We start from the raw sequence: 15,000 nt of genomic DNA on the forward strand, positions 1-15,000 counted from the left end.
CCACGGCTTCCCTCAGCTCGTCCTCCGACTCCTCAAAGTTCCTGATGAGAAACGGGAAATTAAACTGCTCTCATTGTTGGATAATCTGACAACAGAGTAAGATACCCTCTGCATGTATATTTGTATATATGGTAAAGATATGCAGTACGATTTAGGCATTAATACAAGTTCTGGAAATATAATTATTGCTTTTTTGAGACCTAAAGAAGACAAATTTCTAAAGAGCTAGAGAGATTGTTATTATGAACTAATCGTGACCTGATGATCATTAATAACTGTTCTCTGATTAGTCATCACTATTGCTTATTTAACATGTAAACACCACTTTCCTCCACAATACTCCATATTAAATATACACATCTTTATAATTATATCCATCACAGAAATAACTTACAGGTACATTTTTCCAGGTTACATGTTTTTAATTTTGTTCCACTGACTTTTAATGAAACGCATCTTCTTTTAACGTCCATTCTCATTTTTCATTTATTAAACAGACAAGTTCCTTTGAGTCTTTAATGACTTTACTAGTGGTGGACATTTGTTGTACATTTCATGAGCTTCACACATAATTCATCCGCAGTTATAGTTGACAGACTCTCATTTCATCCTTTCTATTTCAGAGCAGAATACAGCGACGAAGTGAATCTCGTGAACTGGTTCATGTGTAAATGTGAATTATGAGAATTGTAATTATGCAAAACTAAAAGGTGCAGAGCGAAGTGAACACAAGAGACTCTTGACTTACGTGTCGTCGTCGTCTGACCTCGGCTCCAGGCGCTCTTCATCCATCTCCACATCAGAGTCCTCCTCCTCCTCCTCCTCCTCTTCTTCTTCTTCCTCCTCCCTCCCCTCCTCTTGGTCCTCCTTCCCCTCCTCCTCTTTTCCGTCCTCTTCTGGCTCTAAACCTCTCAGGTAAAGATAAATCACGTGAGTCCGGGTCTCATTCAATCACGCCGGCTGTCTGCTGTAAACTCTGCTGTGTTTCAGACACAGTGAGTGTGTTGATGTCTGACCTGCAGTCACTGAGTGTAGAGTTGAAGACGTGAGCTCGGCCTGAGCCAGAGCGTTCAGCAGGGTGTCGGGAGGGCCGTCCACCCACTGCCTGCGACCCTCCTCCTCACCTGAGGGGGGCGTTGGGTGGGTGGGGGGGGGGGTGGACATGGGACACACAAACCAGGCTCTCAACCTTTGAAACGATATCGTATGTCTCGACTGATTTGACAGCACTTGTCATTTTTTTAGGAGTTTTTTGTCTGTTCTCACAAAGTAATCAGTGTAACTTTAAATCACAACGGTTGGAGCACCATGTTACCATGGTAACTGAATGGTAATCAAAGATAACTAACAATCAGAAAAGTGCAAATTAAAATGTACGATTCAGATAAACAAAGAAAGATGCTGTCCTCACACCCCGTCTTCATACAGGAAGACAATCCAAACTGCTACTCACTGCAAGAAGCTCGTCAGCCGTGAGCTCAGACCTGTGGACTGACCTCATAACCTCGAAGACACAACAGAGGATGTCTTTTTCGGAGAAATTGTTACTTTTTAATGTCAACCGGTAACCACAGCCAGTGAGCTGTGAGGAATAAATCTAGAGACAGACTGATTCATAAGGCGAACAGCATTGCGGGCAACGAGAGGCTCCTTCCTTGCCTCTTGGTTCAAACTGTTGCCATCTGGACGGCAATATTGTCCCCTTTATTTACAAAAACAGATCCAAATTTTCATTTTTCCCACAAGCCATCGAGTCTTTAAACAAACAGTGCACATAAATAAAGCAGGATATCCAGCCAAGATGGCCATGTGTCCATCTTTGGTGCAAGGTGTGTAAGTATTTCTACTCATGTATGATTCTATACAGATATGTGTATGAGGATTATGAGTATGACGTAGTAATGAAATGCTTATGTTTATGCCAAAAAAAACTATTTCCCCACAGGACAAATGAAGTATCTATCATTTATCATGGATCATTGATATTGTGGGTGTCGCTGCACCTTGTTCAGCCTCGACTGCCATGTTGGAGACAGAGTTGACGTCCATGTTGGCGAGTGCGTCCAGCAGAGTCTGAGGAGTCCTGTGGCTCCACCCCCTCCTCACCTCCAACCAATCCCTGAGCTTCAACTCCTCCCCTTCCCTGAAGCTCAGAGTCCGGTTCAGAGGGTCCACTTCCTGTTTAAGGAGTCAGGACAGAGTGAGAGAAAGCGAGAGGAAGAGGAGGAGCGGTGAAAAAGAAAGAGAGACTGATCATAACCTCCCACCTTGTCTTCCTCTTGTTTTCCTCTCTGCTCTTCCTCTTCCTCCTCTTCCTCCTCCTCCTCCTCCTCTGGAGCTTCTTTCATCTCTTCGTCATCTAACCGGATCTCAAACATGATTCCCTTCTGCAGACGTGACAAGCAAACAAACAAAAGAGTAAAAGATGGACTTCATCCACGTGGTGATCAAACTGTTTCTGAAATCAGTGCTGCATGAGGAGGAAGATTCAGGCCTGACTGACACCTGACGACAACAACAACAGCAACAACAACAACAACAACAACAAAAATATTTCAAATCGATTTTTAATAAAGACTTTGTGTTGGTGGAGAAGCTTCAGATGTGCCAACAGGTAACTTAATTTTCAACGTGAAATATGAAATATGACCTTTGACCTGAGACAAAATGTTTCTGATAAATGTGGAGGAGGTCCTAAATGTTCAAATGGTTTGAGTGCGGGTAGATTTAAAGCCAAGTGTGTTTCACTTTGCGTTGCGGTAATCTCACCTTGTCGGTGTGTTTCCTCTCCAGCGCTCTCCTCCGGTCTCTGTTCTCCCCTCTGATCTGAGTCAGAGCTGCTTCAACGTCCTGCAGCAGGAAGCACACAGCCGCGATACATCACTGCTGCTCTGCAGAATGAAAACTGACTCTGAAGGTCGTCAGACGTTTGTTCTTCTTCGGTCCGATCTGTTTCAGAATAGACGACGTGTTAATGTTCACTGCATAACATGTCGTCTATTCTGAAACAACTCTGTGAGAACGTTTCTTTTGTATCTGAAGAGAGAAGCTCCATGATGGATAGATCAAAAACAAGAAAACTACAGTTCAAATATTGAAGTGATAAGTCACAGTGTGGCTTTTTAATGGGTTTTTTTTTTTACAGTTTATGAACAACACTGCAGCTCTACGACACAGAAGCTGGAGGATACCTGTGTGTGGCTTCACAGTTATTTGTGCTGTTAAGCTGAAGTGAATTCATGCAAAACCACAACAGAAACAGAACATTATAACCTTCATAAAGGCAGGACTAATTACAGGACTGTATATAATGCTGCATATACTCTATGTAATGTATTAGACTGTATTGGTTTGAACTCGGTGGAAATAATTCACCGCCAACTGAGTGTTGTTCCCTAAGCTGCCTTGTCCTGTTGCTATAAAAACACAAGTGTAGCTTTCACCTTGTGAAGCCAAACTCTCCTGAAAATGTGGCCTTCAGTTGCTGTGGTCAAAGATGGACAAAAGGGAAGAGGTGCCACACTTTTCTAAATGTGATGGGGAGTTGGTCAACAATCAGAAGCTTGGAGTGGAGATGCATCAACTGTCCATCCACAACAGTGTAGTGAAGCTTTGTGCAATAACCATGAACGTATGACTGGGATTAGTTATTACTGTGCTGACTCACGATGTAACCGTGAAATACATCGGTCAATACGGAGAATCCATTTTTCTGACATCTATAAATGATTGTAAAGATTTCCTCAATGATAAAAACATATTTTCTGTTTGTTGTTGTTGTTAGTGCTGCACAGTGAAAATGTTTACAACAATATTATTTGAATGCATATTTTCATTCTCCCTCTGGTCAGCGAACGAACTGCAAAAGTGAGCCGGGCATTTAGAGGTAAAAGCTTAATGTTTCTGTTAGTAACAAAACTGTCCTCTCAGAGCATCTCTGCTGTTCATGGAATTGAAATGTCCCTCACCAACGTGTGGCCCGACTGAAGCTTGCTGCAGATTATAAACATCATTATGAACAGAGTGACTGTTGTCAGTGTTTACCTTTGCAGGTGCTGCCTTCTGCTGCTCTTCACAGTCCGCGGGACGTTCCGGCTCTCTGGCTTTCTCCACCACGAAGGTCCTCTGTTTGTTCTGCAGCGGAGTCTGACGCAATGAAAACACACCAGCCTTCTGTTCCAATCACGACTAAGAGTTACTGTTATTTCTAGTGTCGACAGGTGAAGTGTATTTCAACCTTTGGAAGAGGACCGGCCTCGTTAAATACAACGTCTCAAAGTGGAACGCAATGGAGCGTCACAGGGTTCAGTTTTGTGTTTGTTTCCTGTGTCTCCTGTGTGTCTCCGTTGTCTCCTGTCTATCTCCTGTGTCTCCTGTGTGTCTCCTGTGTGTTCCCTGTGTCTCCCGTGTGTCTCCTATGTGTCTCCTGAGTTCCCTATGTGTCTCCTGTGTGTCGCCGGTGTGTTTCCTTTTATTTTTAATTTTCTGAGGTCACATCCTACGCAGACATGCTGTGGGTCTCTGCGTATGTTCCACAGAAGAAACCCAATCAAGACCTCAGATCTCTCCTGCCTGGTTAAATATTTAGCTCATACAGATCAATCCACATTGTGGCACTGCTGCTAAATACATAGAGCCTGCAGTTATAAGCCTTAACTTTAACATTCATATTAACAAACTTGTCCAGTCTTGTTTTTGTCATCTTGAAAAAATATTTTCAGGTTCAACCAGAAGTTGTTCTACAAGCTTTTGTCTCATCATGACTCAACTATCAAACCGCTCAACAGGATCCTGCGAGAGCAGAATGCAGCTGCTTGACTTTTATTGATTACTTTATCTGTATTGCTGTTTTTATTATTTTCTCTATAAAACTCTGGTTTTGAAAAGTATTGTACTCATTACCTTCATTGTTCTTCTAAAGTAGGAGTACCTCAGCTTCAGCTCTCAGCCTCATCTGTCTCATCTCCTGGTGATACTGCTGTCTGATGAGGTCCAGCTGACGCAGGTACTCCTGCAGACACACAGTCACACACTCTGGAACATACTGGAGCACTCTGATGAGGAGCAGCAAATTCATTGTTTCCTGCATTTCTCCATTCTGTCTTTAGTCCTGCACAAATCTTCACTTTAAATGTTTTTAGAAACACATTTCATAAAGTCTAAATTTAATACGGTTTGAAACAGTTCAGAGAAGTTTCAGCTCAGGAGCAACTGACTGGCCGGTGTGTCTCTGGTATGTCCCCTGTGTGTCCCCTGTGTGTCCCTGTGTCTCCTGTGTGTCTCCTGTGTGTCCCCTGTGTGTCCCCTGTGTGTCCCCTGTGTGTCCCTGTGTCTCCTGCGTGTCTCCTGTGTGTCTCTGGTGTGTCTCCTGTGTCTCTCCTGTGTCTCTCCTGTGTGTCTCCTATGTGTCTCCTGTGTGTCTCCTGTGTGTCTCCCGTGTGTCTCCTGTGTGTCTCCTGCGTGTCTCCTGTGTCTCCTGTGTGTCTCTGGTGTGTCCCACCTGCTGTCCCTCCTGTCTCCTGTCCTGGGGAATGTGTTGGTATTCAGGTCGTCCTACTTCCTGCTCCTGACCACCGGGCTTCCTGTTGCGCTCAGCTGTACACGGACGCAGACCCTGATGGTCAGAGAGAAGAAAAGGTCAAAGGTTAAGTTAACTGTTTTGGTTGACTGTTTCCATTTTACCTTATATCATACTTCAGGTTGTACTTTTTACTGCATCATGTTTGTTTATGTCTGATTACATTGTAATTAAAAACAACTTCTATGTTGACTGGCTCAGTAAACCTTTAATAATAATGATGTTCCTACTGTACAGAAACAGACACAATAATGTTACATGCTACATTTGTCATATTTCCTTATTGTGAAAGTTTTTCATTGTGTGTATCGTTGTCTCTCAAAGAGTTCAAGGGTGCCAAAGTTTTGACTTTTCAGATTTTAACATTGAATTTCTGTTTTTATTGATATTTTTGTAAAGTGATTTGTTCAAATCAACCTGAGCCTCCTCCCTCACTCGGTCCATAAAATGTTCCTAATTCTGTGAACAGATATTTAGCTGTTGGTCAGATCTAAATTAAACAACTATACTTATCTGGCTGCTGTAACTGGTTACTTTACAGTATTAAGACTTCTGCATACAAAACAAATGAAGTGCTTATAAAAATTACTCAGCAGTCTATACAAGTCAAGCTGAATCAATTGACCTATCGAATAGTTGGTTGACTGACAATTTATCTCCCACTATTTTAATAATATATTAATTCATTTTTCTTACAAAATTACCCCAAATTTCATAATTCCAGCTGCTCAGATGTGATGAGTTGTTGCCTTTTCTTTTACTTTTCTAAAAGTTTGAAATAATTGTTCATAAATAATGAGATTTGATTTTTGGTTTATAAAAAAAAACAAAAAACAGTCAATGCGATGGTGTCACTTTGGGCCGACCACAACACTTCAGTACATCAATAATAATAATCCATTAATATCAGTCTTTTACAAAATGCAGGATTTGTGATTTTAATTATTAATTTGTGAGGGAGTATTTTTATGGTGTTGCTGCATGGCTTTTACTTGAGTGAACGAGTTGAAAACTTCTTCTATTGCTGTCCTTAAATGTAGGAATATCGAAATGAAAGGGATCTTCTTTGACTTGACAGCAAAAATGACCAATAAGAAACATTTGAAGAAGCCAACGGAGCTGCTTGTCGTCGGTCAGTGTGTGTTGGTGACAGCAGGCTGCTGAGCTTCGTCCTACCAGCTGTTTCTCTGCTCTCAGCTTGTACTGGTTGGCCTCCTGTCCTCTGCAGGTACTCGTTCCGAGCTGCGGCCACACTGACAGACGCACAGACGACAGGTAAAGATGTAGGACACAGAGCTCGTATTGTAAATGTCTCTGTGACAATACGTGATCAGAATTAAACAAACCAGAAAAACACTAACTCCAAAAACAAGCAGATGGCGGTTTCAACGTGCAACATTTAGGAAATCTGTTAATTCCCGTTCTTTCTGGGAGGTAGATGAGCAGATTGATACCACTCTCTGTACATGTCTGTACGGCAGACGGTGGTCAGCGAAGCTTCATGCTGCATTCATCTAATGTGGGAGGGAAGGTAACGATGAGAGAGATTCCCATGTTTGCTTCTTGCGAGTGTTCATCTCATTGGTCAACTGTAGACCTTCTTGTGTTGCTGCGTCTGGTTACAATCAGTTAACACAAACAAAACAAATCTCATCCCACCAAGTAGGAAAGCTGCTGGTAAAAATGATAATAATAATAATTATAATTGCTGTGATCTGAAACAAGGGAAATGTTGTTCAGTGTCTTTAAATGGGCGTGTGAGGGACAAAATATAGTGTTTGTTCAATGTCTGTTAAATCTGAGCCTCTAATCATTTTAATAAAGTACTTGGTCTAATAGGGAGTATCCCTGTTTGTTCTGCTGGTACCGCTGCACTTTGGATTGATATATCAGAGCTTTCAGAAGAATTGGATTTTCCCAGCTGTAATTATGTGATGTGGACAGGAACATTGTTTACAGGTTGGAAACTGAAACATTTGATAAGAGAATGTAACATTAAGACTGGAGTCGGGGTTATATCTTTCCTGGCTCTGTCCGAAGGAGCTCAATTTGTTGTTTTTATACTCCAGATACACAAATGAGACATCAAATCTTCACGAGTGACCTTTCGAGGTGTTTGCTTGTTTGTGCGTGTAATTCTGTCCAGAAGCAAACTATTTCCAGTCTTTCAGCCAACCATATCAATGAACACGTTCGGGGTATCAATCTTCTCAGAAAGAGAACAATCCTGTTTCCTAAATTATTGAACTGTCCCTTTAAATCAGTGTAGACATGGTGCAGTCAGCTGCTAGCCGTTGGTTGCAGGAGGCTAATGGATGAGTAGTTATCAGTAAAACAACTAAATAAACAGTAAATGTAATGATGGTGTCCTGGTGTCTGTAGAGCCGATAGTCCATTCATTGATTAATCAGTTAAAGAGGCAATTAATTGGTAGTTATTGTGATAATAGATTCATTGTTCATTTTAGTATTTTGAATGTCTTTAAATTCCGGACTGGTTGTTAAAACAAACTATTTGAAGATGTCACCGTAAGTCCTGGTAAATTTTGTTGAGAATTTGTTTTCATGATAAATCGAGAAAGTAATTTATAATGAAAGCTAGCTGCAGGTGGTGGCTGATGGGTAACCGTTCATCGTGTGTCCTTGTGTTTGGTCACTCACAGCTGGTATGGTTCCACAGGAGGAGAAGCTTGGTCTTCACATCGCTCCTTCGCTCTCTCCTGATGAGGAAGAGGAGGAAGAGGAGAAGGAGGAACGTCCTCTTTGTTCCTCTTCTGAAAGGCGTCCAGCTGAGCGTGGTAGTGCTGGTAATGGCTGACAGCCTGCTGACAGTTAAACCTGTAATTAGTAGTACATGTTACACATGCATGATGTATCTTCAGGTCACATTACTGATCATTTTCATGATGATGGATTTTGATTTTGAACCCTCTCTGCAGCGCCTGCTGGTGTGTGCTGGTGTGTGGCCTCTGCTATTTGTTTCTGTGTGAAACGAGCTGCCCAAGCAGCTGCTGCAGAAAGAGGTTCATCTGTGTGGAGCTCACTCTGAGCAGAAGTTCACTCACCTCTGGTTTCCTGCTGGTAGTCCTGCTCTTTGGTGAAGAGGCTGCAACCATAAATAGATCAAGTATTACTACTACAGAAATGCATGAAGGAAAACAATGGAGGGGCTCAAACATAACTCTGTACATACTCAGCATCCGGCTGCAAACTGAGCTCCATCTACATCAGTCTGTATGGCAATTTTTGTTTTTGTTTTACAGCTTCTGAATGAGCGATTGCAGCTAGGTAGGTAGGTAGGTAGGTAGGTATATACTTTATTAATCCCCGAGGGGAAATTTTTTCGCCACAGCAGCATACATACAGGAGCAATAATAGAAACAATAGAATAAAATAATAATAGAATAGAATAATAGAATAGAATAATATAATAGAAAAGCAATAAAATAAAAAATATAAATATAAAATATAAAATGCACAGTACATACAGTATATATACAGTACATTAAATATCTATATATATTATATACAACAAACCAATAAACACAGTCAACATATATATATATATATATATATACATACGGTACAGTATATATCTATATATATAATATACATATAATATACAAGCAACCAAGAAACACAGTCAACAGTGTTTTTGTACTGTGATGGATTTTGCCAGAGGTGAGTTATTGTAAAGTCTTATGGCAGTGGGCAGGAATGATCTCCCGTATCTGGAATGATCTCCTGTATCAGGAATGATCTCCTGTATCAGGAATGATCTCCTGTATCAGGAATGATCTCCTGTATCTGGAATGATCTCCTGTATCAGGAATGATCTCCTGTATCTGTCCTTGTGACAGCGGAGCTGGAGGAATCTTTTAGAGAAAGTGCTCCGCTGTCCCTGCAGCAGGTGGTTGAGAGGGTGGACAGGATTATCCAAGATGGACAATAGTTTGTTCAGCGTCCTCCTCTCCACCACCTTTTCCAGACTATCTAGTTTGTAGCCGATGATGGAGCCGGCCTTCTTAACCAGCTTGTTAAGTCTGTTGGTGTCACCGGCTCCAATGCTGCTCCCCCAGCAGACCACAGAGAAGTACAAAGCACTGGCCACAACAGACTGGTAGAACATCTCCAGCATCATGCTGCACACATTGAAGGATCGAAGTTTCCTCAAGGAAAAGAGTCGACTCATCACCTTCTTGTAGACAGCGTTGATGTTGGTCTTCCAGTTCAGTCTGTTGTCATGGAGACACCAGGTACTTGTACTCCTCAACCATGTCCACCTCCTCTCCCAGAACTCTCAGCGGTTGTGGAGCCGTCGTCTTCCTCCTGAAGTCGACCACCATCTCTCTGGTCTTGGCCACGTTCAGGAGCAGGTGATTTCTTCCCGCCCACTCCACAAAGTCCTCCACTACTGTCCTGTACTCGTCCTCCCGTCCATCCCTTATACATCCCACCACTGCAGAGTCATCAGAGAACTTCTGCAGATGGCAGGACTCTGAGTTGTTCTGGAAGTCAGTTGTGTAGAAGGTGAACAGGAAGGAGACAGAACAGTTCCCTGAGGAGCTCCAGTACCACTGACCACCGTATCAGACAACACACTGCCCAGACGGACAAACTGTGGTCTGCCTGTCAGGTAGTCATTGATCCAGGAGACGGTGGATGTGTCCACCCCCACCACCCGCAGCTTCTCACTCAGCAGCAGTGGTTGGATGGTGTTGAATGCACTGGAGAAATCAAAGAAAGTGATTCTCACAGATTCACCGGTTCCATCCAGGTGAGACTGAGCTCGTTGCAGCAGGTAGATGATGGCGTCGTCCACTCCCACATGAGGCTGGTACGCAAATTGCAGAGGGTCCAGAGAAGATTTCACCAGCGGCCTGAGGTGGGCCAAGACCAGCCTCTCCAGCACCTTCATCACATGAGATGTGAGGGCAACCGGTCGGTAGTCGTTGAGGCCAGATGGAGTCGTCTTCTTGGGGACAGGAACCAGGCAGGACGTCTTCCACAGCACCGGGACCTCCTCCTGCTTCAGGCTCAGGTTGAAGAGGTGTTGTAGGACCTCAGCCAGCTGGACGGCGCAGGTCTTCAGGACCACGGGGCTGATGCCGTCAGGTCCTGCAGCCTTGCGCTGGTGGATTCTCTCCAGCTGTCTCCTAACCTGGCCAGTCGTCACAGAGGGGGGTCATGGTGTTGATGGAGGAAGAGCCCTTTGAGATTGAGGGCTCTATGCAGTTCACCAGGGGGGACAGACGGGGGCGGGGGGAGTCAGCAGAGGTGTTTTGGAGGTGTGAGGTGTGGAGGAGACAGATGAGGGCGGTGAACTAAACCTGTTGAAGAAACAGTTTAGTTCATTTGACCTCTCCAGGTTCCCCCTGGTTGTTCCTCTCCAGGTTCCCCCTGGTTGTTCCTCTCTTGGTTCCCCCTGGTTGTTCCTCTCCAGGTTCCCCCTGGTTGTCTCTCTCTCCCCTTCAACCCAGTAATCTCCTTCATACCGGTCCACACCTCCCTCACGTTGTTCTGCTGGAGTTTGGCCTCCAGCTTCCTCCTGTAGGAGTCCTTGCACTCCCTCATCTTCTCCTTCAGGTGGCGCTATACACTCCCCTGAGCTCCTCCCTGTCCCCAGACCTGAAGGCTGCTTTCTTCTGATTAAGAAGAACTTTCAGGTCACTGGTGATCCACGGCTTGTTGTTGGGGAAGCAGTGTACAGTCCGGGATGGTACGGTGGTGTGTTCACAGAATTTAATGTATTCTGTGATACAGTCCGTCATGCTGTTGATGTCCTCCCCATGTGGTCCACACAGCACATCCCAGTCCGTGGACCCAAAGCAGTCCTGCAGGGCTTCTTTAGCCTCCTGTGTCCACCTCCTCACAGTCCTGGTGGACACAGGCTGCCTCTGCACCAGGGGGACATACTTGGGAGTCAGCAGGACCAGGTTGTGGTCTGATCTACCAAGGGGGGGAAGGGCAGTAGTACTGTATGCATCCATGGCATTAGCATACAGTAAGTCCAGAGTTTTATTGTTCCTTGTGGGGCAGTTAACATACTGGTGCAAAGTTGGCAGTACTTTATCCAGACTGGTTAAAGTCTCCAGTAACTAACAAAAATGCACCGGGATGCTGAGTCTGTAGTTTAGACACAGTGGAGTGGATGGTGTCCACTGCTGCCTCTACGTCAGCTGATGGAGGAATGTAAACAACGATAACAATGGTGGACGTGAACTCCCTCGGTAAATAATAAGGGCGCATCCCCACGGCTAGAAGTTCAATGTCCGGGCTACAAAAACGTTCCTTCACACACACGTGGTCGGGATTGCACCACCTCTCGTTCACATAGACTGCAATCCCTCCACCTTTCTTCTTACCGCTCCAAACAACGTCTCTGTCCGCCCGAACAGTCCTGAAGCCGGTACGGCCGCGCTGTGGTCCGGGAGATGTGAGTGCAGCCACGTCTCGGTGAAACACATGATGCTGCACTCCCGGTACTCTCTCTGGGTCTTTACCAGCGCCGAGCTCGTCCGTCTTGTTGGCCAACGACCTCACGTTCCCCATTAAGATCTCCGGTACCGCTGGTTTGTATTTCCTCCTTTCCGCCTTTAGCTTAGCTCCAGCTCTGCAACCCCGCCGTCTTCTCCGAAGTTCAACGGGGATCTCAGGCCTCGCTCCGGGCAGCAGCAGTAGAGGTAGAGGGCTACTCAGCGCGATCAGCTGATCACGCGAGTAAACAATAACAGAGCCCCCAGCCAGAAACGTGGAAAAATTACGGTCCATTACGAGAGAACACGAGAGAAAGAAAAAAACAACAACTCCGAAGAGAGGAGAAAGGCTTAAAATACTAATAATACTAATAACAAGGGGAGGGGAGCTGCTGCAACAATACTAATTTAGATTCTTTGTGTTTGTACTTGATTCTGACATCCCTTTGTGCCTCTGTCATGACTCATTTTGTCTGTTTAATGTTTTTGTGGACAAGGACAAGTATAAAGCATTAACGAATGACATACACCACAGCATTTACACCCTAAGTTAATTTGCGATGCCCACCCCTAAATGCACCTTTCCATAAAACTCAACAATAAAATAAATACATGACATCACACAACACAAACAATTTACAAATTATGATATAATACAGTATCATAAAAACACATCATTCCCGTGCTCTCTTTCCCCATATTTCCTGTCTGTCGATACTCCTTCTATCTAATGCTCAACATTCAACAGTTTTGCACAATAAATAATTATTATAAATGTCTTATTATTACTCTGTGGTAGGCGGGGGTGTAGACTCTCCATTCTGCTTTAGCAGGCGGTCTCTTGTTAGTGGCCCCGGGTCTCTCTGCTCGTCTGATCTTCTGTATTTTCTCTGGAAAAAAGGAAAGCCCTGAAAAAAAAATAGATGGAAGGTTGTTCCACCAAAACATTGGCCTTTTTATTCACCTAGTTTTCACTTGATCAATTTCCACACAAGCACCTTTTTTTTTTTTTTTTATACATCTTTTGAGGGCGTTACACTGAATGTGTGCAGGCAGTTTTAATATAAAGGGGAATGAACATATTTGAGCTTTAGTTATTTTCTATTCAAAGCATTAACAATTACAATTACATGTAAAGTAGGTTATAAAAAAAAGAGCAGGAATGAAAGTTGAGATAAATAGGTTAGGTAACCTGTGAGACAGGCACACCCTCAGTGATTCTAAACAGGCTGCAGTGAGTTTGTGCTCTGATGTTACCAAAACACAATGTGTGCCAAGACGTGATGTGATAACACTTCACCCAATCAGGGTTCAGCTGGTCTCCCCTGGATACGGAGGGAAATGAACTAGGTGAATAAAAAGGCCAATATTTTGGAGTTTCCCTGAAATTGATCAGATGTGCTGCAGGAAGGCAGCTGCAGCATGTGGTGTCAGAGAATGACCACTGGGTGGTGTCACATTCCACACTCAACACAGCTGACGTGATGCTATTAAAAGCTTGTTTTACTGTTCTTATACCATTTTCTTTTTCAAAATAAAAGCCATTAATTTACCTCATTTTCTGCACAAGCTGGGTTATTTTAGTGAGTATGCTGCAGTGAGATGGGTCACATGACATTATAAGTACTGACTGAAAAGACCCCAGAGGAGTTTATTTCAGGTCATTTGTGCTAGATATGTAAAGCTGTATATGTTTAAGGGACTTGAAATGTTTCGATTGTTATCCATCAGTAAAATAAGGGAGTCGTCTGATTGGTTGTTAATTCATTCTTCAACATGACAACAGGACAGTCAAAGTCAAAAAGAACAATGTTGAGCCTCTTAGGGCACTTTGCACTAAAATTGATAAATACAAACTATTGATAATGTTATTTTTGGGCAGTTTTTGCAGAGTAAGTAGTATTCATGCAACTCCACCTGGTTTGTTTCCTACTCCAGCTCTGGTTTTAGCAGGTTGTGACACTGCTGCTCTGTTTCGATGCAGAACCGTGTGGCTAAACTCCTCCTGCATCACCTGCAGACACAGAAGATCACACACACACACACACACACACACACACACACACACACACACACACACACACACACACACACACACACACACACACACACACACACACACACACACACACACACACACACACACACACACACACACACACACACACACACACACACACACACACACACACACACACGTTTATACTTTGATACTTCTGAAAACTCATTTATGAAGCACATAATGGTCTAAAAATATTCTATTATAAGCAACTCAATACCTGATTTTGAAATGTAATCATCACTATAGAAATGTAATCAATTGAACAGTATATAATTCTTTATTTTTATTGTGTGAGCTCTGTGGTTCGGGAGAAGTGGACCTTGAATCCCATCTTCTTCTATGAAATTAAAAAACTATAATGTTTTTGATTGAAATGCTTCAGAAAACACTAAAATATAAAAAATTTGAATAGTTTTTAAATTAATCGTTGGTCCGAAGGCCTGTAAAAAAGGAGTGTTAACTTTTCTTTACTTTGATTGTGATTTATAGGTAACCTATGAATTTGACATGAGTCATGTGATTGTGATTACATGTGATTACTTTGTGTTAGTTATGGTTTAATCTACCAGACTTTGGTTCATTTCTCCAGCAGCCTGAAAATGCTGTGACAAATAAATGAGATATAACAAAATCAGACATTTCTGTTCTGTTCCAGAATAATGTCAGTGCACATCTTTTCAAGCAATACCACCAAACATAAACACTATCCTTCCACTGAGATGACTGTTGAGATGATCTGTGAACCAATCAGATTCATTACCTGAGTGTCCAGGTGTTTACTGATGTTCTTCTCCAAGAAAGGACGTCGGAGGACCGAGCTGACTGACGGACGGTCCCGGGGGTTGACCTGAAGAGCAGCGGTTGTGTTTTAATGTGTGCACAATG

At 43.2% G+C, this 15,000-nt stretch overlaps 1 protein-coding gene across 1 annotated transcript in view; it reads right to left on the reverse strand.

Moving 5' to 3' along the window:
- The window catches only part of LOC138633718 (serine/threonine-protein kinase Nek5-like), a 28,752-nt gene that overhangs the window by 625 nt on the left and 13,127 nt on the right, over positions 1-15,000 (reverse strand). The window contains 16 exon segments of the mRNA XM_069720103.1: positions 1-41; positions 749-908; positions 1,017-1,124; positions 2,004-2,178; positions 2,268-2,387; positions 2,770-2,850; positions 4,045-4,146; positions 4,931-5,011; positions 5,501-5,614; positions 6,755-6,797; positions 6,799-6,831; positions 8,239-8,415; positions 8,643-8,683; positions 12,843-12,961; positions 13,971-14,067; positions 14,876-14,962. The exon segment at positions 1-41 is cut by the window's left edge and continues 625 nt beyond it. Coding sequence (XP_069576204.1) covers positions 1-41; positions 749-908; positions 1,017-1,124; positions 2,004-2,178; positions 2,268-2,387; positions 2,770-2,850; positions 4,045-4,146; positions 4,931-5,011; positions 5,501-5,614; positions 6,755-6,797; positions 6,799-6,831; positions 8,239-8,415; positions 8,643-8,683; positions 12,843-12,961; positions 13,971-14,067; positions 14,876-14,962 — 1,579 coding nt within the window.

This window comes from Brachyistius frenatus, unplaced genomic scaffold (assembly GCF_029030835.1).
Source record: "Brachyistius frenatus isolate BFR_SWC_R1_liver_20210118 unplaced genomic scaffold, ASM2903083v1 Contig_232, whole genome shotgun sequence".
Lineage (NCBI taxonomy): Eukaryota > Metazoa > Chordata > Actinopteri > Embiotocidae > Brachyistius > Brachyistius frenatus.